The sequence below is a fragment of the Pelobates fuscus genome, chromosome 10, assembly GCF_036172605.1.
Source record: "Pelobates fuscus isolate aPelFus1 chromosome 10, aPelFus1.pri, whole genome shotgun sequence".
Lineage (NCBI taxonomy): Eukaryota > Metazoa > Chordata > Amphibia > Anura > Pelobatidae > Pelobates > Pelobates fuscus.
This window is the reverse complement of record NC_086326.1, coordinates 72,465,583-72,488,533: the sequence shown is the minus strand read 5'-3', so window position 1 is coordinate 72,488,533 and position 22,951 is coordinate 72,465,583. Positions and strand designations below refer to the sequence as shown.

The 22,951-nt window shown below is 44.6% G+C and overlaps 1 protein-coding gene across 6 annotated transcripts in view; it reads right to left on the bottom strand.

The window, feature by feature from the left end:
* MYPN (myopalladin) overlaps nt 1-22,951 on the bottom strand; it is a 173,537-nt gene that overhangs the window by 17,990 nt on the left and 132,596 nt on the right. For 5 of the 6 annotated variants that reach the window (XM_063435064.1, XM_063435062.1, XM_063435066.1 and 2 more), the window contains 5 exons: nt 15,474-15,813; nt 13,358-13,888; nt 12,799-12,970; nt 12,203-12,424; nt 3,827-3,976 (listed from right to left, as the gene is read on the bottom strand). In XM_063435064.1, coding sequence (XP_063291134.1) covers nt 3,827-3,976; nt 12,203-12,424; nt 12,799-12,970; nt 13,358-13,888; nt 15,474-15,813 — 1,415 coding nt within the window. The remainder of the gene's footprint in view (nt 1-3,826; nt 3,977-12,202; nt 12,425-12,798; nt 12,971-13,357; nt 13,889-15,473; nt 15,814-22,951) is intronic. The other variant, XM_063435063.1, reaches the window with a different exon arrangement.

The following is a 22,951-nucleotide window of genomic DNA, read 5'->3' as shown; positions in this document are numbered from 1 at the left end:
AGGAGGAAAGAAAATTATCCCACCAAAAATGGGCAACATTGCTGTGATACATTGTAGGAGGTCAGATAATCCTGTAGACCGAAGGCACGTGTTAAATTCAGCACCGAGGTCCCTCAGCGCTGGCTACATCTCCGCCTCCTCCAACATCAGCAATAGGGGGATCCTAATGTGCATGCATGGCAAAAATGAATGCTTTTCTATGAGGGATATGAAGAAGCTGGATGTCCTCGTGCATAGTTAAACTCTGTGAAATGATAGGGAGCACCTCTAGTGGCTCTCTCAGATGTTTTACATTGCAGTTCTAAGGGCAGGGCTAAGCAGGGCTGGAAGGGCTGCTGTAGTCTGGGTTGTTACTTTGCGCAGCCAAAGATATGTGAAGGGGAGGAGCTAAGGGCTTCATAAAATTACAGATGACCGCCCCAGGATAGTGGATCACCTTCAATCATTATTGAGAGCTCAGCTGCAGTGTCTGTGAAGGAGCTGGTCGGTATCTGCCTGACAACACCGGCCAGCTCCTTCACAGTGCACTAAAACAACAAGCCTTACTGAGGGAGCAGGAAATGATATTTTAAGCTCCTTCCAATCCTCAGTAAGACTTCCTCCAGCATCACACCACATGGGAACTACGAGTGCAGTAGGGGAAGAACATGATGCAGCTCCCAGTTGGCAGGTACACTTGGTAAGTGAAGTTGCCGAACAGTTTATTCTGCAGGGGGGAAGGGGAATTACACCTGGAAGGGTGAGAGGAAGCTTGAAAGAGGGAACTGGGGGGTAGAGAATAAGAGGGAGCTGGAGAAGGATGGAGCTGGAGGAGGATGTAGCTGGAGGGTACTGAGGGAGGTAGATAAAGCTGGAGGAATAAGAGGAAGATGTAGCTGGAGGGGAGAGAGGCACCTGGGAGTGGTGGGAGGAAATGGAGTGGAGTGAGAGAGAAAGGGGAGCTTGAGGACAGAGAGGAAGGAAGATGGAGCTGGAGGGGAGAGACCAGGGAAGATAGAACTGGAAGGGAGAGGGAGCTAGCGGGGAGAGAAGACGATGGAGGGGAGAGGAAGATGGAGCAGGACGGGAGAAAGGGAGGAAGAAGGAGCTTGAGGGTAGATAGAGATGGAGCTAGAACTGGAGGGGTGAGAGTGTGATGGACCTTGGGAGATAGATGGAGATGGAGCTGGGGGAGAGAGGCAGATAGAGCTGGAGGGAACAGATGGAGGAATATGAAGCTGGAGCCGAGAGAGGAAAGAACATGCAGCTGGAAAAGTAGAGAGATGGAGCTGGAGGAGAAAGGGAGATGGTAATGGTACTGGAGTAATATCTGCACACTACTGACTCAATACATTAGAAGGCCAGTGTATCATTTTTCAGGCTGCTTTTTTCCCCAGTCTGGCCTTGGAGCTAAGAGGACAGGATGAAGTGGTCTGGGTGCCTACAGTGTCAATTCAAATGTAAAAATGATTCCAGTAGACAAATTGAACTTTACTGCACATCACCTACAGATTGGCCAAACAATATAGGCTGCAGATTTAAGAAACATCACATAGGTTCTATCTGTGCAGCAATCAGTGCTGTCTTCAAAGCAGAATAAAAGTCTGAAGCTTCTTTAACAGCAGTTTCCCCCTTACACAAAACAGCCTCTTGTTCTTTATCTCCTCTCTGTGTCTCTATCAGATAGAACTTCGCTGGTAAATGATGCTGACTGCAATCTGACAGGTACATCAAGAACAAGGTCATGACAGGTCAGTGGGCATTCTGATGTGACCACATACTGACACTGTATGCAGCATCTGTTAGCTTGATGTAAGACAAATACTACGTGGGCCAGCTGCTTTTTTCACATGAAAAATGATAGTAACAACAGGGGAGCAAATGCAGAGAGATAGGAGGATTGCTACTTACCAGTGAGGGTTCTAATATGAGCAGAGGACAGTATGAAAGAGATATGTATGTAGGAAGGATATATTGAACGGAATAGGTCATTATATGAAAGGATTAGGGTACCAAGACAGTAAGGGTTCTAATATGAGAGAAGTGTGCTGTGCGGATACTAAACTGTGGTAGTGTAGAGGTTAAATCTAAAATGACATATAATAGAGGGAGGAGGTATTGAGCGAGAGTGATAACTATGTTTGGCAGCAGGTAGTTACATAGTTATATATTAACCTAGGTTGGAAATGACTTAAGTCCAAGTATAACCTTCAAAACACCTTTGATGTTGTTGACCCAAAAGAAGACAAAACCCCACCATTTTTGAAGCCATGGCCAGTTATGCTACAAAAAGGGGAAACGTCCTTCTTGGCTCTAAAATAACAATCAGATTTATGTGTATCCTTGATTAATTAACTATTTTACAAAAAAAAACAAAAAACAACGACAGGCCTTTAAAAAAAAATGTAAAAAAAAATCTAGAGAATATATGACACTGTAAGAAGTGGGGATCTGTAATGAAGAGAGGCAATGCTGGTCTAAAATAAAGAAAGGAAAGGAGCTCATATGGATGTAGTGGAGCCATGAACTAACAATAGTATGTTTGAAGAGAGAGGATATTGGGATATGGAAGGGGTGTCTAACAAAAGAATGCTTGTAGTCACAGAAAGAAAAAGGTCCAAGCAATCCAAGGCTTAGATGGGCAGATTTATAGGAGCTACAGTGTCCATTAGCTGCTGGCCACTGTAGTTCCAATTTGCCTATCTAAGCCTTGGAGTGCCTGGACCCTTTTCTTTCTTCTGTGACTACAAATGACCTCTTGAGCCTTGGTGCTGGCCCCAGGTTTGGTTGCACCCAGGCTTCTATCTATGGATTGAGTGCAGTTTCTTTTTGGGTTTTTGGTAATAAAATAATGTTGTGATGGGAGGGAGAGGGGCTTCTAGATATAGGTAAGGATCCTCGAAGGAGGAAGTGGCTGTAGATTAAAGGAAAATGAGCTGACATAGATATATGGGAGCAATGAGGTGCTGGGGTGCTGGCTTGCTATAAAGGGAACCAGTATTAGGACAGAGAGAGAAGCATTCTAGGAGAAAGAAGCAATTGCCATTCAATATATTAAAGCTCATATATTGATGTGAGAGGTATATGGAGGAGAGGGGGCTTGAAAAGAGTGGGTATTGGAGCGCAACAGATTCTATTAGCATGTATGAAGGGTATTGTTGAAGGCATGGGGTCTTAAGATGAAGAGAATGGTTTCTGGGAGAAAATGGTTCCTAAACTGACAATGTATGTGCTGGGATTTCTGGGCCAATAATTAAGGAATTAGTGTTGGTATGACAGGTTAGAGAAGAATAGATGGAAAGTGGATCATATGATGGAGAGGTTGCTGATAGTAATGTTCATAGATGGAAGTTCTGGCATGGGCAGAGAAAATGTGTTGGGATGATAGAAGGGTTCTGGTGTAAATGGCAGAGTACAAGTGTTTGAGGAGGTAGTGCTTTGGTGAACAATCGCCTATTGAGATACAGCATTAAGGAAAGTGTTTGGCAGTGCCTTGACATTACCACGGCCCAGAAACCCATTAAACCTACTGATCCAAGGAAACCTACAGTAACAGCACAATCTAGATCAGAGAAATGCAACCTACGACACTCCAGATGTTGTGTACTGCATCTCTACTGATGCTTTGCCAGCATTATGGCTGTAAGAGCATTATGAGAGATGTAGTCCACCACATCTGGAGCACTAAAGGTTGCCTACCACTGGTATCTATAGAAATAATGGATCCTGTGTAAGTCAAAGCAAAGTTGTTTTTGCTAGCAGAATATCGCAGTCAAATGTTACATTTAATTAATTTTTACTCAGCAGTGAGCATAAAATAAGCATTGATCATTTTGTGTAATATCACCTGTGGATTGGCCGCCATGATTGTATAGTTCCCATCATCATCGTTAGTGGCAAATTCAATGTGTAGCGAGCACGTTCCATCCCCTTCTCTACTCATCTTGCAGTGTTCATTTTTCTTTGAGATCTGTTTGCCGTCTTTAAACCAATACACCTGGGAAAATAAGAATAACATAGTTCAAATATGTTTTTGACAGAAGTGCTTGCCTTGCTCAAAAAAACGATTCTAGAGTCCCCTGGTTTGTTTCAGTTACGATTAAGACTTGTGCATGACAAAAAACTTGGTTCATCAGAAAAAATTTGTTCGGGAAAAAATGTTGGTTTAGAAAAAACAAATTTCAACCATGTTTCAGTTTAGACAAATTTAATTTTGGGAAAAACATTTTAGACAAACCAAAATGATGCAATATGAGGCATTTTGGAATGTCAATTCTGAGTTGTCATAATTATATTTTTACATCGGTATTAAAAAATATTACCTGAGATTGTTTTTGCTTTTACAATCTTGTAAATTAATGAAAAAGTAGAGCAAAAGCAGCAGGAGTAATTTAAATTTGAAAAAGGGGATTTAAAAAACAAACAAGAAATTAAAAGAAAATCACAAATTTTATTAAAAGACACAGAGGCTCATATTATGCTTATCTCTTTCTTTATTATACCTCAGCAGCAAAGAAAAGGTATAAGACATTCATAGAAAAAAACTAGAACAAGTTCTCAAAGGGTTAACACAACATTATACCTGTAACGGATCGCCTGGCACCCCGACTGAGTACCTCCGTTAATGGATGCTCCTAGTGCTTCCTGAGGACTCCAAGCACTCTGGCAGACACCACAATCACCGAACCGATGCAGCATATGAACCTTCTCAAGCATATGAATGCTGTAGACCATTGAATAGGAACCATACGAATAGGCTTGTACTCCTAGCAGTCAACTGGAACAGCATGCAATAAATCCTTCCCCCAATAATGAGACGACACATCACTTTGAGGGTAAAACAGGAACTCTCGACTGGCTCATCCAGCCTGGCTTTTATTACAATAATACACATACAGGCCACACCCAGGGGGAGGCATAAAATAACCAATCACATACTTGGTTCAGCCAACACATCCCCTCCCCTCAGATAACATTAAACCCAATTATCCGGTACACTTTTCCAGCCAAGTTCTGGATGTACCCCAAAAACAGGGGGTACACCTTTAGCCCTTATTCAGGAGGGAAACATATCCAAAATTCAAGTCATTCGGATGAACAGTTCGGGAGATATGGGGTTCCAAAGATTTGACCGACCGCATGGGTAAAGTATCCGAAAACAGTTCCATGCATTTTGGCCCTGTGGTCGGTCACAGAAAAGGGAATGAAACAGACGAATTACTGGTGTTATAGAGACTAAGGGGAATTCGCATGAATCCCCTAGTTCGTGAGTTTCTTTCTACCGAACGGCGGGCCGTTCGGTAGTTTCCCCACGAAATCCTGGAAGTCTGGAGGTCTCAGCGGTGTTTGCCTAGTCGAGTGTCCGATTTCAGTTCCAGACACTCGACGGCAAAACACCGCTGTTCGGTAGTTTAAGATGGCCGCCGCCACGTGTTCGGCTCCCGAATGGCGGCCACCCAGAGGACACAGACCACACTGCACTGATTGCCAATTACCCGTTTGCAACATTGTTGCAAACGGTAATTGGAGGCACACTCATTCCTGGGTGGTCTGGTTGTTCGGTAGTTTCACTCAATATACTGAATGGAGTGATTCTACCGAACAATCAGATGAATGCTGCATACAAATCACCCAGGATAAACTTAACACATATATAAATACATATATAATATTACAGGCAGTACACTAGAATATGCTTCACAGTCTTAAAGGGACAGTAGTCCCAAAAGTCCCAATGTGTCCATAGATGCTGTTAAAAGGGCCAGTAGCAACAATATACAGTACAATATGCCCCAAATAACCCAGGGGCCATAGTCAGTAGGTAGGAGGCTAGCAAACAGGCTTCTCCAGGGCCCAGTGGCGAGGTTGGTTTCGCCACATTTCTCCCTTTTTCCAAACAGACTAACAGGGTACCTGACCTCTTGCCGGTCAGTGCCCTTGTTAGTCCAGCAGCCCACCCACAAAACAGAAACAGCAGTACAGCCCACCCACAATAAATGGTTACTACACCTGAGTAATGGAAAAACTTGTCCAGGTCCAGGTGCCTCACCACGGCTGTGTGGGGGACTGGTAGGCTGTTTTGGTGGGTTGCTGAGTGGGCAGAGACCAGCGGTACTCTGCCCTGGTGCCAGCACTACTACGGGAGTAGTCTGATTGGAGCCTGGTTGCTGGAGACCGACTGTCTCCCCTTTAGCTGCGCAGCTCTGCTGCTGGGGACCGATTGTCTCCCCTTTGGACACATAGCTCCGCTGTTGGAGGGGGAGACCGACTGTCTCCCCTTTGGCTAAGCAGCCTTGTTGCTGGGGGACAGGACTGACTGTCCTTACACCCTGTGCTGTAGGTGCAGAGACCACGGTCCCATCTGCACAGTTGTGGGGCTTACAGTCTCCCCCTGGTACATTAAGCTGCCGCTGGGGAGAGGTGGTAACCAGCTCCTCTCCCATTAGAACACTCTGCCACTGGGGAATGGAGACTGGGCTCTCTATTCCCTGTACATTAATGATCCGCTGCTGGGGAGAGGTGGTAACAATCTCCTCTCCCATACATACTTCCAGTCTCTGCGGAGGGAGACCGACTGTCTCTCCTCCCAACACAGAGTCCTGCTGTTGGGGAAAGGAAGCTGGGCTCTCTATTCCCTGCTGGATACTGTGCCGCTGGGGAATGGAGACTGGGCTCCCAATTCCCAACAAATCACACTGCCGCTGGGGAGGGAGGACGGCCCCTTCAGCTCCCTGTAACTTGGGCGCAGAGACCACGGTCCCATCTGTGCTGGTGTGGGGCTTACTGTCTCCCCTTGGTGTGCTAAGCTGCCGCTGGGGAGCGGGGGTAACCAACTCCTCTCCCTTACACACTTTCAGCCGCTGGGGAGCAGGGCTGACCCTATGTACTCCCTGTAGGCAGGGCGCAGAGACCACGGTCCCATCTGCGCTGGTGAGGGGCTTACTGTCTCCCCTTGGTGAGCTGCGCTGCCGCTGGGGAGAGGGAATAACAAACTCCTCTCCCTTACACACCTTCAGCCGCTGGGGAGAGGAGATAACAGGCTCCTCTCCCTGAACCGTAGACTGCCGCTGGGGAGCAAGAACGGCACCTTCAGCTCCCTGTAACGCACACTGCCGCTGGGGATCTGGGCCGACTGCCCAGCATCCCTGTAGGGCCGGTAGAGAGACCGCAGTCCCATCTCCACCTGCCATCTGTGGGTCTTCCCAGGACCAATCCGTGAGGCCCCTCAAAATTTGTGAGTAAGGGCCACCTGCTTCCCCACCTGACAACTCTGGCTGCTGCTGGGGATCTGGGCCAGCTGCCCAGCATCCCGGTGGGCCCGGTGGAGAGACCTTGGTCCCATCTCTACCTGCCTGTTGTGGTTCCTCACAGGACCAGTCTATGAGGACCCCCACTTCGGGTTCCTCCCGCCGCCTCAGGGAAAGACGGCTAACCTCCTTGGATGCAGCCTCTACTCGGCTGCTGTAACGCTCCTGCTGCTGAGCATACTTCCTCTCTTTCGCCAGCCGGAATTCTCGGTCCAGCCTTGTGTTTCGCTCGGCCATGACCTGGTTCCAGATCACCCGGCGTGTCTCCATGGGTATATCATCCCCATACTCGGCCACTCGCTGCCTCACCTCGGCCAGCCAATCATCTCCAGAGCCAGAACCTTCCATACTTGTCTGCTCCCAGGGGCGCTGCACGACTGCTAGCGTTGCCCTCAATTTGTAATCCAAACGAACTGTGTCTCCGAGCTGCTTTACCTCGCACTAGGACGCCATCCCACCGCTGCCACCAATGTAACGGATTGCCTGGCACCCCGACTGAGTACCTCCGTTAATGGATGCTCCTAGTGCTTCCTGAGGACTCCAAGCACTCTGGCAGACACCACAATAACCGAACCGATGCAGCATATGAACCTTCTCAAGCATATGAATGCTGTAGACCATTGAATAGGAACCATACGAATAGGCTTGTACTCCTAGCAGTCAACTGGAACAGCATGCAATAAATCCTTCCCCCAATAATGAGACGACACATCACTTTGAGGGTAAAACAGGAACTCTGGACTGGCTCATCCAGCCTGGCTTTTATTACAATAATACACATACAGGCCACACCCAGGGGGAGGCATAAAATAACCAATCACATACATGGTTCAGCCCACACATCCCCTCCCCTCAGATAACATTAAACCCAATTATCCGGTACACTTTTCCAGCCAAGTTCTGGATGTACCCCAAAAACAGGGGGTACACCTTTAAATCCAGCATCGCTGGATAGCCCTTATTCAGGGGGGAAACATATCCAAAATTCAAGTCATTCGGATGAACAGTTCGGGAGATATGGGGTTCCAAAGATTTGACCGACCGCATGGGTAAAGTATCCGAAAACAGTTCCATGCATTTTGGCCCTGCGGTCGGTCACAGAAAAGGGAATGAAACAGACGAATTACTGGTGTTATAGAGACTAAGGGGAATTCGCATGAATCCCCTAGTTCGTGAGTTTCTTTCTACCGAACGGCGGGACGTTCGGTAGTTTCCCCACGAAATCCTGGAAGTCTGGAGGTCTCAGCGGTGTTTGCCTAGTCGAGTGTCCGATTTCAGTTCCAGACACTCGACGGCAAAACACCGCTGTTCGGTAGTTTAAGATAGCCGCCGCCACGTGTTCGGCTGTCGAATGGCGGCCACCCAGAGGACACAGACCACACTGCACTGATTGCCAATTACCCGTTTGCAACATTGTTGCAAACGGTAATTGGAGGCACACTCATTCCTGGGTGGTCTGGTTGTTCGGTAGTTTCACTCAATATACTGAATGGAGTGATTCTACCGAACAATCAGATGAATGCTGCATACAAATCACCCAGGATAAACTTAACACATATATAAATACATATATAATATTACAGGCAGTACACTAGAATATGCTTCACAGTCTTAAAGGGACAGTAGTCCCAAAAGTCCCATTGTGTCCATAGATGCTGTTAAAAAGGCCAGTAGCAGCAATATACAGTACAATATGCCCCAAATAACCCAGGGGCCATAGTCAGTAGGTAGGAGGCTAGCAAACAGGCTTCTCCAGGGCCCAGTGGCGAGGTTGGTTTCGCCACAATACCCTTAACCAATGGGAACAGTCCACATATCCATAACCACCCATGTGACCTTTCCTCTCCCTCTTTCTTTGCTGCTGCCTCAGCTAAGTATTACCCAATTTAGCTCTCTCTAGTTCAGAGGAGTTTCTGTTTGGATTTGCTAGATTTTGTATATTCCTTTATGTATATTTAGTAATTTTCACCCTACAGACCATGTATCATCGACAGTCATTGCACAGCTTTGAACTAGCATAATATGAGCCTCCGTGTCCTTTAATAAAATTACCAGATTTTACTAATTACATGACGTAAAGTCATGATTTTATAAAGGACACGGAGGCGAATATTAGCCCACCCGGTAGGTATCTCATTTTTCTTCCAGCTAAAAGAAAAGAGTTGAATTCCCACCCGGTAAGTCTTAGAATTGAAAGTCATCGTTGGGTTTTTGTCTAGATTCAATTTGATTATGTATGATAGAGATATATTACATACAGTAGCACATACAGCATGCAATTTAGTCTGTAGACAATAACGCGTATAGTAAGAATTAGCCACCATCACTGTGACAAACAGTCTCTAGACCACATTTTACAATTTTCTCTATCCCATTTCAGCTTGATGCGCAACAGTCGACGCCTTGGATGACCAGTTATCATCACAGTTCACGTGGATAAGTTCAACAGTTCCGTTTATATGGAGCTCGACACACCGGATATGTTGTTCCAGTTGTTCTACTCAAGTTTATAGTGATTAAGCTTCGGCATGACCAAAGAAAGAGGGAGAGGAAAGGTCACATGGGTGGTTATGGATATGTGGACTGTTCCCATTTGTTAAGGGTATAATGTTGTGTTAACTCTTTGAGAACTTGTTCTAGTTTTTTTCTATGAATGTCTTATACCTTCTCTTTGCTGCTGAGGTATAATAAAGAAGGAGATAAGCATAATATGAGCCTCCGTGTCCTTTATAAAATCATGACTTTACGTCATGTAATTAGTAAAATCTGGTAATTATTGAGTTAATTCTAAATCAGTGAATCAAAGTTGGTGTAAGAGGCATTGGCATTGGCTAGGTAGAGCAGTAACCTAACCACATCACCCATCTCACACTAGAAATCAATGATCCAGGCTTCGACACAGGCACAGCAATGGTAAAACACACAATCACAGCTGGTCTGACTCCCTCAGTAGCTAAAGTCAAAGTGTTTTGAAGAAATCTGTTTGGAAATATATAGACTATGTTTACAGCTTCTTCTCTTTTTCCCTCTGTCGGTCACTTTTCATTTGATCTGTGAAAAAAAAATCAATGGAACTCCAAAACAAGCAAAATGGCTGGTCCATTGAGTTCTCGTTTGTTACGTGATAAGTTCATATGGCATTTTTAAGTTGTGGATTTCAGACCAATCGTTGATCGCCCAAAACTATTCATTTGAAACTGAATGTCTAGTGGGTATACTGATATACTCTGGACTGGTGATCTATAATAAGAGAGATGATCTAGTACTGGTATAAATAAACATAACAGAATTAATTTGGGGCATTCCTTTGCCTAAGAGGGATTTGTTGTGGAAAATATTTATATATTGCACAGAATTATACAAAAATGCATAGATCAGTAAATTAATGAATCCTGTTGATTCCTTCTATCGCCATACATGTCTGGTTTCTGCCTTGGTATACAGATGTGTATGATGTCACTTATTTTTAAATGTGTTATCACATTTTATATTTTCAACAAGGCACTGTTTGTTGTGCAATTACAAATGATGTTGCGTATTTCGAGGACCAAAAATATCACCTCAGATATTCATTAGTTAGTTCAACTGTTTTTTTGTTTTTTTTGGGGGGGGGGGGGTTAACAGATACTGGGATGTGTAAATGGTTCAGCTTAACAGACATTAATCTTTCTTTTAGCCTAACTGAACGGGTTATGCCACGTTACTTATCATGTCTGTTTAAACTCACCTGTAAAATCAACGTGGTTCAGTAGCACATGCATTGTCGTTGCTTGAAGTATTTGAAGCTATTACAGAATTCATTGACTACCCATTAGAAGTTGACTTTCTGCTTGAGTTTATCTTGATTAAGTCTGATTGATTGCCACTGGAGGCACTTCTAAGGGATGACTTGGTCTGGGTACCTATAGTGTCTCTTTAAGGATAGGATACATTGTGTCATAACTGGTGACTGATTCTTTAAAAAAGAGAACTGGGAAGGTGGGATAGTCCCAAAAACAGTGGACAGAACAATGAACCGGGCTGTCATCCATTCTCTCAAATATAAGATACATTTCACCAGGTAAAGTAAAAGGTAATGTAGTAGTTTTAATAATCTGAATGGTTGATGAGCAATTGCATAACATTACATTTCTTAACCAGGGCACAGAGACCACCCAATTGCAGATAGACCATTGCCCGATAAACAACCAGGACCTTACATATATTATATTATTGTCCTAATATAGGTACCAGTACTGCTCTACATTCATGGCTGAATGCCGGTTAGCCATAGCTTATATGGGACAGTGTCAGGGTAAATACTAAGTAAAACACTTAAAATGTTTCTCATGCCTCAGTAAATTACAGGGGTACATTGAGAGTCATTAAAATTACTTTTGTTAAAGGGACTCTCCAGGGCCAGGAAAACAATCCGTTTTCCTGGCACTGCAGGTCCCCTCTCCCTCACACCTCCCATCCCCGGTTGCTGAAGGGGTGAAAACCCCTTCAGTCACTTACCAGAGGCAGCGACATGTCGCTGCTTCTTCCTCCGCTGCCGCTCCTCCCCTTCATCACGTTAGCCGGCGGGGGAGACTGATCCTGCCCACCGGCTGGGAGACATAATGCACATGCGCGGCAATGCCGCGCACGTGCCTTAGACCTCTCCATGCTGTCAATGCTTTCCTATGGGGATTTTAGCGACGCTGGAGGTCCTCACAAAAACAAAACCTGTGCTATAGACCAGGAAGTGCCCTCTAGTGGCTGTCTAGTGGACAGCCACTAGGGGAGGACTTAACCCGGCAAGGTAATTATTGCAGTTTATGAAAACTGCAATCTTTACAGTTGCAGGGTCAAGGGTAGTGGGAGTTGGCACACAGACCACTCCAATGGGCAGAAGTGGTCTGGGTGCCTGGAGTGTCCCTTTAACTATGATTTACCTTAGGTATTGGAATCCCAACTACTTTGCATGTAAATGTAACGGGCGTTCCTTCCACCACACGGAAATGCTTCAACCTTCTGTCAAATATTGGGGCAATGCACTTTCCCGTCGGTATTTCATCATGCTGAATATCATCATCTGATTCATCCACTGGGGTGCGCTCCAAACGGAACTCGATTTCATTCATTAGCCTCTGCTCAAAGTTGGAGATTTTATATTCCTATTTAATGTTATTACAATGAGAAATCAGTACTTAGAACATAGAGAATTGCAGACCAACACAAGCTATATCAGAAGTCGCTAGCTTTCCAAAAGGCACTCACAAATGCTTTATCAATTTACTTTATGGGAATGGTAGAAGTTTGACATGGGAATCGCTAAATGTAGGGCAAAACACACAATCTGGGAAAATAGCTGAGCTGGAGAATGTTTGGCAATTAGGTTATTTTGGCCCAACATTTAGAAACTTGAACAATTATCTAAACTATTAAACAGATGTAAAGGGTGATATAAAACTCCTAATTTGGCAATTTATAGTTGCATTCAAACACATAATGTGCTGTGTAATTGAAAAATTTTTCAATATATTCTTACCTGTTGTCGTGGGCTGGGTTGAGATAATTCATCTCTAAAGGAAAGCTTTCTTTCTAATTCACGTACAACAAAATCTTTGTTCTCACGTATTTGACTATGTGAGCTAAATCTCACTGACTTGGAATTTTTCTTTGTGGTTCCAGGAAAAGACCTATGAACAAGAGAATTAGGACTGAACAAATAAAAAATCATGTCAATATCGTCATTTACATTTACAGGACTAAACAATGAACTCTTGACGAAGTATGATCTTTTAGCTCAGTTTACTGGGCCAAATGCCTTTTGTTTGTATTGCATAAAAGTTACTCAACAATTGCTATTTACTAACTTGAGAAACTTTGCTGAGTTGTATATTAGCCAAGGATTTTTATTAGCAATGCTTCCACTAAGTGTGCAGGGTTAAAATTAATAATATATTAAATGTTAAATATTAAGTTTATCGCTAATTGATTTTATTCATCCACTGAACTTACATGGAACTATGTTAACAAATTCACACAGAGAAATAAAATAGAAGAAGTAAAAATGGGTACAATTATGTTTAGTTTTTTTTACTTACAAAGATGTACTTTTAGGAAGACCCATTGCATTTGTTGATACAGGTGTAGGAGGCAGCGATGGAAGAACAGAACTTAGAAATGCAACAGAATTTTGAATCCTTGGAGGGGACACAGGAGTAGGAGATACAGTTTGTGCTTGGAAATGATTCTTGACCATCTGTGTTGAAGGTGGTGGTGAAGAAAAATATAATTCTGTAGGGGTGTAAGATGATGGCTCCATTTTGGCTAAAGATGGCACAGCGTCAGGATATAATTCTGGGGAAGTTTCTGTGCTAGGTGTCCATGGTTTAGGCTGTGACAAGGTGCTGGGTGTGGATGCTGGGTATTTAGATATTGGTGTATTGTTTGGAAATTCTGGGCTGGTCAGAAACTGAAGTGGACGAGCAAACATGTAAGATTGGGCACTCGTGGATGAATTCTGAACAACCGAGGTAGGCGGCACATCCTTTGTCGAAGGGTTTGAAGATGGAGGCTGGAGTTGTTGTTCAAACATAACTTGGTTATGGAGCTGCTGTAGCTTTCCGCGGTCTCTGCATAAGAGGCAAAAATAGAAGAAAAAAAAGTGTCAGAGTTGATAATTAGTTATACTGTTAATCTCATCAAATCAAAAAGAAATAGCATTTCTTTTTATAACATACTACTATGTTTCTTTTTTTTTCTAGAGCCATCTTTACATTTGTGCATCTATCTACTTATCGATTAATGGACAATTTGAGGACATAAGAGTCCTTTTTTTTTGAGCTTATAACATATTTCATTTATTTATAAAGTTTTTACATTTTACATACAAACATATCACTTTATTAATGAGAATATACAACATACCATTAGTAAACATATTATTGTTCTGCTGAATAAGTAACAACATGGCAATTGCATTTGTCATTGCAAGAGGACAGTTAATCGTAAGTAACTCATAAATAACTAATTGTTCTGTTTTCATTTTAAGTTTCTAAAGATGTCAAAATTTGACACTTATGGTTATGCCGAGGTGACCATACTTTTTCAAATTTTTCGAGATTATTAAAGTTATTTGAGTGGAAACCTTTTTCCATAGATGCCTGATATTACATTTGGATATACCACATTTTAAGCAGAGTAAATGGTGAGAACCGCACTCATTCCCAACGGCCAAGGGTGCTCCAGAGCAGGACCAGCAATACCAGAACAATAGGCAGAGAAGAAAAACTCACAGGCACTCCAAATTCAAGCCGCAGGCAGTTTTATTGTAGCAGAATGCAACGCAACGTTTCGACCGGAAAGGTCTTTTTCAAGCTTGAAAAAGAGCTTTCCAGTCAAAATGTTGCGTTGCATTCTGCTACAATAAAACTGCCTGCGGCTTGAATTTGGAGTGCCTGTGAGTTTTTCTTCTCTGCATACCACATTTTAAGAACATGTTCATAATTGTTTTCCAATTTTTAACTATTAATAATTTAAATGCCAAAGGAATATGAATGACCACGTTTCTATTCGATAGGGGTATTTCCTTTATTCCTATATGGAGAAGAGCCAAGGCTATATTCATATGGAGTTTCATCCCTAAAAAGGATGAAATTATAGAGAAAAGAAATTTCCCATTTGGCTTAAATTTTAGTGCAATTCCACCATACATGAGCATATGAACCCTCCTCCTCTAAACATCTACAACAGAGCCCTTCTAGTTCAAATTTCTTATAACAACCCTCTGCCCCAAAACTAGTTAAACACAAGGTATGCTAATCATTCATTTTCACTTCCACATTTCATCAAACCATGAAGCATTTGAGAAAAAAAAAGAGAGAAAAAAACCAAAACAAATTTCTACTCCAATTAAACACAGTTGCCATTGCATATTAATCTTGTGGACTGTCCTTGCAATAAATTATCCATATATTTTCTGATTAAACTTATGATATTTATGAGAGGATATCCACATAAACTCCAATGTTCAGATAATGAGGAATATATTGGACACTTATTATGTCTTCTAGGACTGTATGTATCTAACAATCTTCCTAACCCCATTTCTCAGAACCCACCAGCATCTTACCCTTGTTATCCAAAGCTTTCATGTGCACATAATCAAGTAATTCAAACACAGGTCATTAATGAGATTTACTTTTAAAGACCACTTACAATTTTGGTTTAGCAAATACTGGTGGTGGCTCTTTATTTGCTCCAAATGACTGACCATTGAGCATATCCTCTGTGTTTGTTTCAAATTGTTTTTCCACTGTGATGGTGTCTTCTGATGATGTTTCACTTCCTTTATCATCTTCAGGCAAGTTGAAATGCACTCTTAAGCCAATTTTAGAACTTGGCCGTGGTTCATTGTGATTCACTAACACACCTTCTAATTTGGGCTTCGGGGGAGGCTCAACCAAAGGCGGAGTCAGAGGCAAAGGTTCTTGCTTGAAGGCATCTATGTTGATTGTGGTTATAGTAATCGGAGATTTAACGTCATTCACATCAGTACCTAGGTGAAAGTAATTTTTTTTTTTATACAAGATAATTAATAAACTAATTTGTCCTAAGAAATGGAGACATTAGACAGAACAAAAGATCCTTGTTTCAAGTTGGCAGTCACCATCAGCAAAATATAGGCCAGAAAAAGGAAACCTTTGGTACTCCAGATGTTGTGGACTACATCTCCTCTGATGCTTTGCCAGCATTATGGCTGTCAAAGCATTATGGGAGATATAGTCCACAACATCTGAAGGGCCGAAGGTTGCTTAACTTTAGTTTAGGCAGTTCCTTGGCAAGGGACCTGCTTTGGGCACGTTGATGCTATGTAATCTAGAAGGAAAAATAAAATGATTTCCCTTAATTAGAGAATTGAAAATCTGCCACAAAGTGCTTCCTTAACCAGACACAATGATGGAACCTGTTACACTCCCAGAAGTAGTATTCAAAAAATAGAAAACATCAAGCAAAATGAATCATATTGCTGCAACTGTAAAATATTCAGGATGTACAGTCTGTCACACAAAATGTATTTACAATTGTTGGTTATTTGCATGACTAAATGTGCAATAAACAGAAGGCCCACGACCGATTAAAAAATATGAAGAAAATTAAATCTCTTACGTACTTTGGGTTACACCTACCTTATTTACATGGCTTATTTATATTTTAGTATAGCCTGAAATATGCAAGTTGTTTATTTTTCTCCTTTTTCAGTCTGTGACATGGCTTCTCCACTGTGTTGTTGAGAGTCCACATTACAGTAGTCAAATAAAGTAGCCAAACAGTTTAACCATTTGTTGTGTTGCAGAGTCTATATCCCATATATTACCAGTGTAGCCGTATGATTGATACTGTTTACCTTTCAGGGAGGAAGCCCACCTCTAACCCAGCATGCAAAGGGGCAGTGGCGTACACATGACCCATGGGGCCCCGGTGCGAAAATTGATCCGTGCCCCCCCCCCCCCCCACACTCTGCGCGGGCGGAACACATCGCGGCAGGCGGACCGGAACACATGGCGGCGGGCACCTGGTTGCAGGGGTTGCAGGGCTGCGACCCCTGCATGTACGCCAGTGCATGCAGATGCAAACACACTTAAAGGACCACTACAGACACCCAGATCACATCAGCTAAATGAAGTGGTCTGGGTGCCAGGTCCCTCTAGTTTTAACCCTGCAGCTGTAAACATAGCAATTTCAGAGAAACAGCTATATTTACTGAGGGTTAATCCAGTCTCTAGTGGCTGTCTCATTGACAGCCGCTAGAGGAGCTTCCGCGATTCTCACTGTGAAAATCACAGTGAGAAGACACTGAACGTCCATAGGAAAGCATTGAGTAATGCTTTCCTATGGGCGGTTTAAATGCATGCGCGGCTCTTGCCGCGGATGCGCATTCGGAGCTGAGAGGCGGAGGGATCCTCAGCGCCAAGGGAGTCCGGCGCTGGAGAAAGGTAAGTGCTGAAGACACACAAACACACTCTCACGAACAGACGCATACACACTAGCTAACAGAAATACACATTTACTGACAGACACAGACTCAGCGACAGACATACATACACACTCACTTACAAAACATACACTCTCACTGACAAACACACACTCACTAACAGACATCAAACAGACTCACTAACAGACACACACAAACAAACACACTCAGTAACAGACACATGTCACGATTCGGGGAACCCAACACGCTAACATACACACAGACACACACACAGAAAGTGTGCAGTACCGGTCCTTAGAGTGGCCGGGCTAAGCACACACAGAATAGTCAGGAGACAAGCCGAGTAAGGGGAACCAGAAAACAGAATAACGAGAAACAAGCCGAGGTCAAAGAGTAGGAGAAAGTCACAAAGTCAGTATAACAAGCCAGAGAGTACGTAACCAGAAATCACACGTTCAGAATCAATACTATAAAGCAAAGACCACAACAGGGCAGGGAGGAACCGGAAAGGTAAGTATTTAAACCATCAGGTTAATTCTGATTGGATAATTTCCAATCAGAATTAACAATCACACGTGGGAGATATCTAAACCTCCCACTGTGATTGAGGCACTGTGCCTTTAATGCCGGGTCAGGTGACTGACCCCGGCGTGACATATCTTGGACAGTCTTCCAGCGTGCAGCGTCATGCATGCTGCCGCTGGGGGGCGTGGAGGAAGACGCGGGCGGCATCCGAGGCTGGAGGGATGCCGCTCGCCGAACCCACGTGGAGAAGGGGACCGCGGACGGCTGGAGGGTGAGTGCCGCGATCGGACTGCAGCCTCCCCTTGCAGCCGCCCGCGGGATCCTGACAACACACACAGTAACACAGTCACTGACACTCACTAGCAGACACACACAATAACAGACACACTCACTGCCACTCACTAGCAGACACACACACATGTTTTTTTTTTATTTAATCCCCCCAGCCTCCTTACCTGTTGAGCTGAGGGGATTCCCTGGGGTCCAGTGCTGTCACCCGGCTGGCCGGTCCTGCGGGCGCGCGAGGGAGCACTCTCCCTGGCTGAGTGCTTTCTCTTCAGCTCCCTCACGCGCCGCGTAGGGATGCCGGCGCCGGAAGATGACGTAATCTTCCGGCGCCGGCATCAGTGCGGTGCGCGAGGGAGCTGAAGAGAAAGCACTCAGCCAGGGAGAGTTCTCCCTCGCGCGTCCGCAGGACCGGCCAGCCGGGTGACAGCAGGGCCAGCATCGGGGGGCCCTGAGGTGGGTATATACCAGGTCGCAGGGGCGGCTGGGCCCCCTGGTGGGCCGGGCCCGGTCACAGACACGACCCTGGTATGTACGCCACTGCAAAGGGGAGATGTGGTAGGTTGGGGGAAGAAATAAGTGTGGGTCGGAATTGGGGGGAATTAGGGCAGGTTGGAGCAATACAATGAGTAGTGTTTGGGGAATCTATCCCCATCATGAAGGCACTTTCGGTCACATAATTAAGTATATTGTGTACATATTAGTCAGTCCTAGCCCCCCCCACACTGAAGAAGTCAGACAAGCATGTTTTAGAAACCCAATTATGCTTGTGAAAATTTTGTGGGTTTTAATTAGATGTATATGGCACAGATATGTTGCAGTAAAATGGAGAAAAAACAAAAGAATAAAAGTGTGTCAGGCGCTTCTATATTCTGGATGTTAAATGAATAAGAACTGGTAAATACCCCACCACTCTAAGTAAAATCCACAGTTCAAAACATAAAATATACGCCAGTGTCAAACAAACACCCAAGTGTCATAAAATAGAGTAATAAAATGTATACAAACGCATTTAAAATTCTTGATTCGGGGGCGGAGCCTGACTCTCAAGCGAGATAGACGTGCAAGCCGAGAGCTCCTGAGTCCGGAGCCCAGATTTGGGGTATTTCACCCGACCACCCGATTACACGGACTGCTACACTCAAGGATCATGATGAGGAGACTGCAAGGCACCCGGGGATACCCGATACTTGGGCCCCCGATGCTCGGCGGACCAAATCGTGGACAGCGGCCTGCGTGGGTGGGAGCCGAGGAGAGACGGCCGCTCTCCCGGTTCTCTGGTGGACAAGGGGGCACTCCCAATACACCTCCACCCCCCCCCCCTTGGACCGGTGGGGGTCATCCCGGTCCTTGAGGACACTGCTGAGGGACTTACAAAACCCCCGCGCCACGCGGGAAAGCAGGGACCCAAGATGGCGGCGGCACTGGGCCCAGCAACAGAAGGCCAAACACTGCCACAGCCTGTCCCAGAGGGCCCTAAGACCGAGGTACCGGACACTCTGGAAGCCATACTCGACCGCTTCTGGGCCATGCTATTAAACCGAGCAGGGCAAGCAGCGGCCACACGGGCACTAGACCAAGGCGATCAGGCACGAAACAAGGAATGGCTGGGGAAGCCTCCCACGAGCCGACAGATGTCCCGCACTACCCTGATCCCACCAAAATGGCGAAAACCACGGAAGCAACATAATCGGCTAAAACATCAAGCCGCCGACAGATGTCCTGCCCAACACAGCCATGGAACATCGCACCCCACAGCACCAACGCCGGTCTGGGGCAACGTGTCAAAACCAGCGAGACAACCTCTCAGCCGCCCCACAAGCCGACCGGAGCAGGATACTCACTTACCAAGCACACGTACTTCGGACTGGCAAGCTACCGACATGCTGAACAGACGGGTAATCCCAGAAGGCGTAGGCTGAGAAGACGACCAAGGGACGTGTTAAGCTGAGATCAAGCCTAATTAATGCACCACGGGACACTGTAATAACATACACCTAAAGCATTTTTATTTTATTTTTCTTATTTTATTTTTCTCTCTCTCTTTCTTTTCTCTTTCTTTGTTTGTCCCTAGCTAGCCATGCTGTACGACCTCTTAAGTGCACACTTATGCTTGTTCACCCACTCAGTGCCCAGGGCACCCACGTCAGGTACTATCTAGATGTTAAAACAAAAACCTCACTCTGCTTATGGTCATACCTACACCGCTATGAACGCTGTACTGAGGGTACTAAACGTTACACAATAATGCACGTCTTCTGACACCCACTAGCTGTGCGCCTAGATAGCCTACCACCGGCCAATCTCAATCTCAAACCGACGGGCCCGCCTGTCTAGCAAGCCACTTGTCCCCCCCACTCCCCAGTTACCCGCGTCTCACAAACATGTAATCTGCCCTATTTGTATACAACCATACATGTCCCATCAACTCACTGCGACCAACTAATCTGTAGCATCAAACACATAGGACACGCATGAAAAGCATATGAGCATTCAATCTACACTAAACATATCAAACAAATGTGACCTATCTAGAATGTAATTCAGTAACTCAAGCAGTTCATTTATGATTTATCTGATACATCTGTTAAGTCTGTAATACTTGATCTACCCATGCTGTGACTAAACAATCTCAAAAGTGTTCTCAACTATCATTATTAAGCGATGTAAACATATCAATCATACTATGCATATATTGGACGTATAAGCTAAAGTTAGCATGACAACCATTTAGTCCAAGCCTAGCTGGAATAGAGCTATGTCTGACCATCTCGCTGATAAGCTTCGGTTATACTTAAATGTCCAGCTTTGCTTGTATAATTAATTCATTTAACCCACTCGTGAACCTACACTACTGACATATTGCTGGAAAAAAAAAAGTGCCTGAATAGCAAATGCCATGACTTGTATTATCAATGTTTATTAACTGTCCCTGATGTCGCTGTTGTGGCGCACCAAGGCTACTTGTTAACTTTGTGCACAAACAAAATAAAGAATTTTAAAAAAAATAAAAAAATTCTTGATTCTACAATAAAAGCCATATTTGGCACTAGAGATGTCGCGGACATAAAATTTTCCGTTCGCAAACGGCGAACGCGAATTTCCGCAAATGTTCGCGAACGGGTGAACCGGGCGAACCGCCATAGACTTCAATAGGCAGGCGAATTTTAAAACCCACAGGGACTCTTTCTGGCCACAATAGTGATGCAAAAGTTGTTTCAAGGGGACTAACACCTGGACTGTGGCATGCCGGAGGGGGATCCATGGCAAAACTCCCATGGAAAATTACATAGTTGATGCAGAGTCTGGTTTTAATCCATAAAGGGCATAAATCACCTAACATTCCTAAATTGTTTGGAATAACGTGCTTTAAAACATCAGGTATGATGTTGTAACGATCAGGTAGTGTAAGGGTTACACCCGTTTCACAGTGACAGACCAAACTCCCCGTTTAACGCACCGCAAACAGTCCATTTGCACAACCGCAAACTCCCCATTTGCACAAGGTTGGATACCAAGCTAGCCATGTCCCGTTCCTTGTCCTCACTGATGTCATTGAAGGTCTCTTCCTCCACCCAGCCACGTACAACACCAAGAGTCCCCGAAAGGTGACAACAAGCTCCCTGGGACGCCTGCTGTGTTTGGTCTTCCACCTCCTCAAAGCCACCTTCCTCCTCTGACTCCTCTTCTTCAGACTCCTCTCTCTGTGTTGCCTCTCTCTGCGTTATTATAAGGTGTGTTAAGTAGTACTATTCCTATCAGTTTAATCCCTGTTACGTCCCCTATCAGGGGACGTGTATATGGCATCGATTTTAGGAACCGGGAGAGGGAAAAAGATGCTTGGTCGGTCCTCCTACTTCAAATTTGGGGCACTGCGCGTGCAATCTAATGTGCCACCAGATAGGAGTGGTGTGTTAAGTAGTACTATTCTTATCAGTTTAATCCCTGTTACGTCCCCTATCAGGGGACGTGTATATGGCGTCGATTTTAGGAACCGGGAGATGGAAAAAGATGCTTGGTCGGTCCTCCTACTTCAAATTTGGGGCACTGCGCGTGCAATCTAATGTGCCACCAGATAGGAGTGGTGTGTTAAGTAGTACTATTCTTATCAGTTTAATCCCTGTTACATCCCCTATCAGGGGACGTGTATATGGCATCGATTTTAGGAACCGGGAGATGGAAAAAGATGCTTGGTTGGTCCTCCTACTTCAAATTTGGGGCACTGCGCGTGTAATCTAATGTGCCACCAGATAGGAGTGGTGTGTTAAGTAGTACTATTCTTATCAGTTTAATCCCTGTTACGTCCCCTATCAGGGGACGTGTATATGGCATCGATTTTAGGAACCGGGAGATGGAAAAAGATGCTTGGTTGGTCCTCCTACTTCCAATTTGGGGCACTGCGCGTGTAATCTAATGTGCCACCAGATAGGAGTTGTGTGTTACGTAGTACTATTCTTATCAGTTTAATCCCTGTTACGTCCCCTATCAGGGGACATGTATATGGCATCGATTTTAGGAACCGGGAGATGGAAAAAGATGCTTGGTCGGTCTTCCTACTTCAAATTTGGGGCACTGCGCGTGCAATCTAATGTGCCACCAGGTAGGAGTGGTGTGTTAAGTAGTACTATTCTTATCAGTTTAATCCCTGTTACGTCCCCCTCATCAGGCCTTTTTTAGTCGAATGTATCGCCCACTGTCAGTCCCTTTGGGATCCATCCCTCATTCATCTTAATAAAGTTGAGGTAATCTAGACTTTTTTGACCTAGGCGACTTCTCTTCTCAGTGACAATACCTCCTGCTGCACTGAAGGTCCTTTCTGACAGGACACTTGAAGCGGGGCAGGCCAGAAGTTCTATCGCAAATTGGGATAGCTTAGGCCACAGGTCAAGAC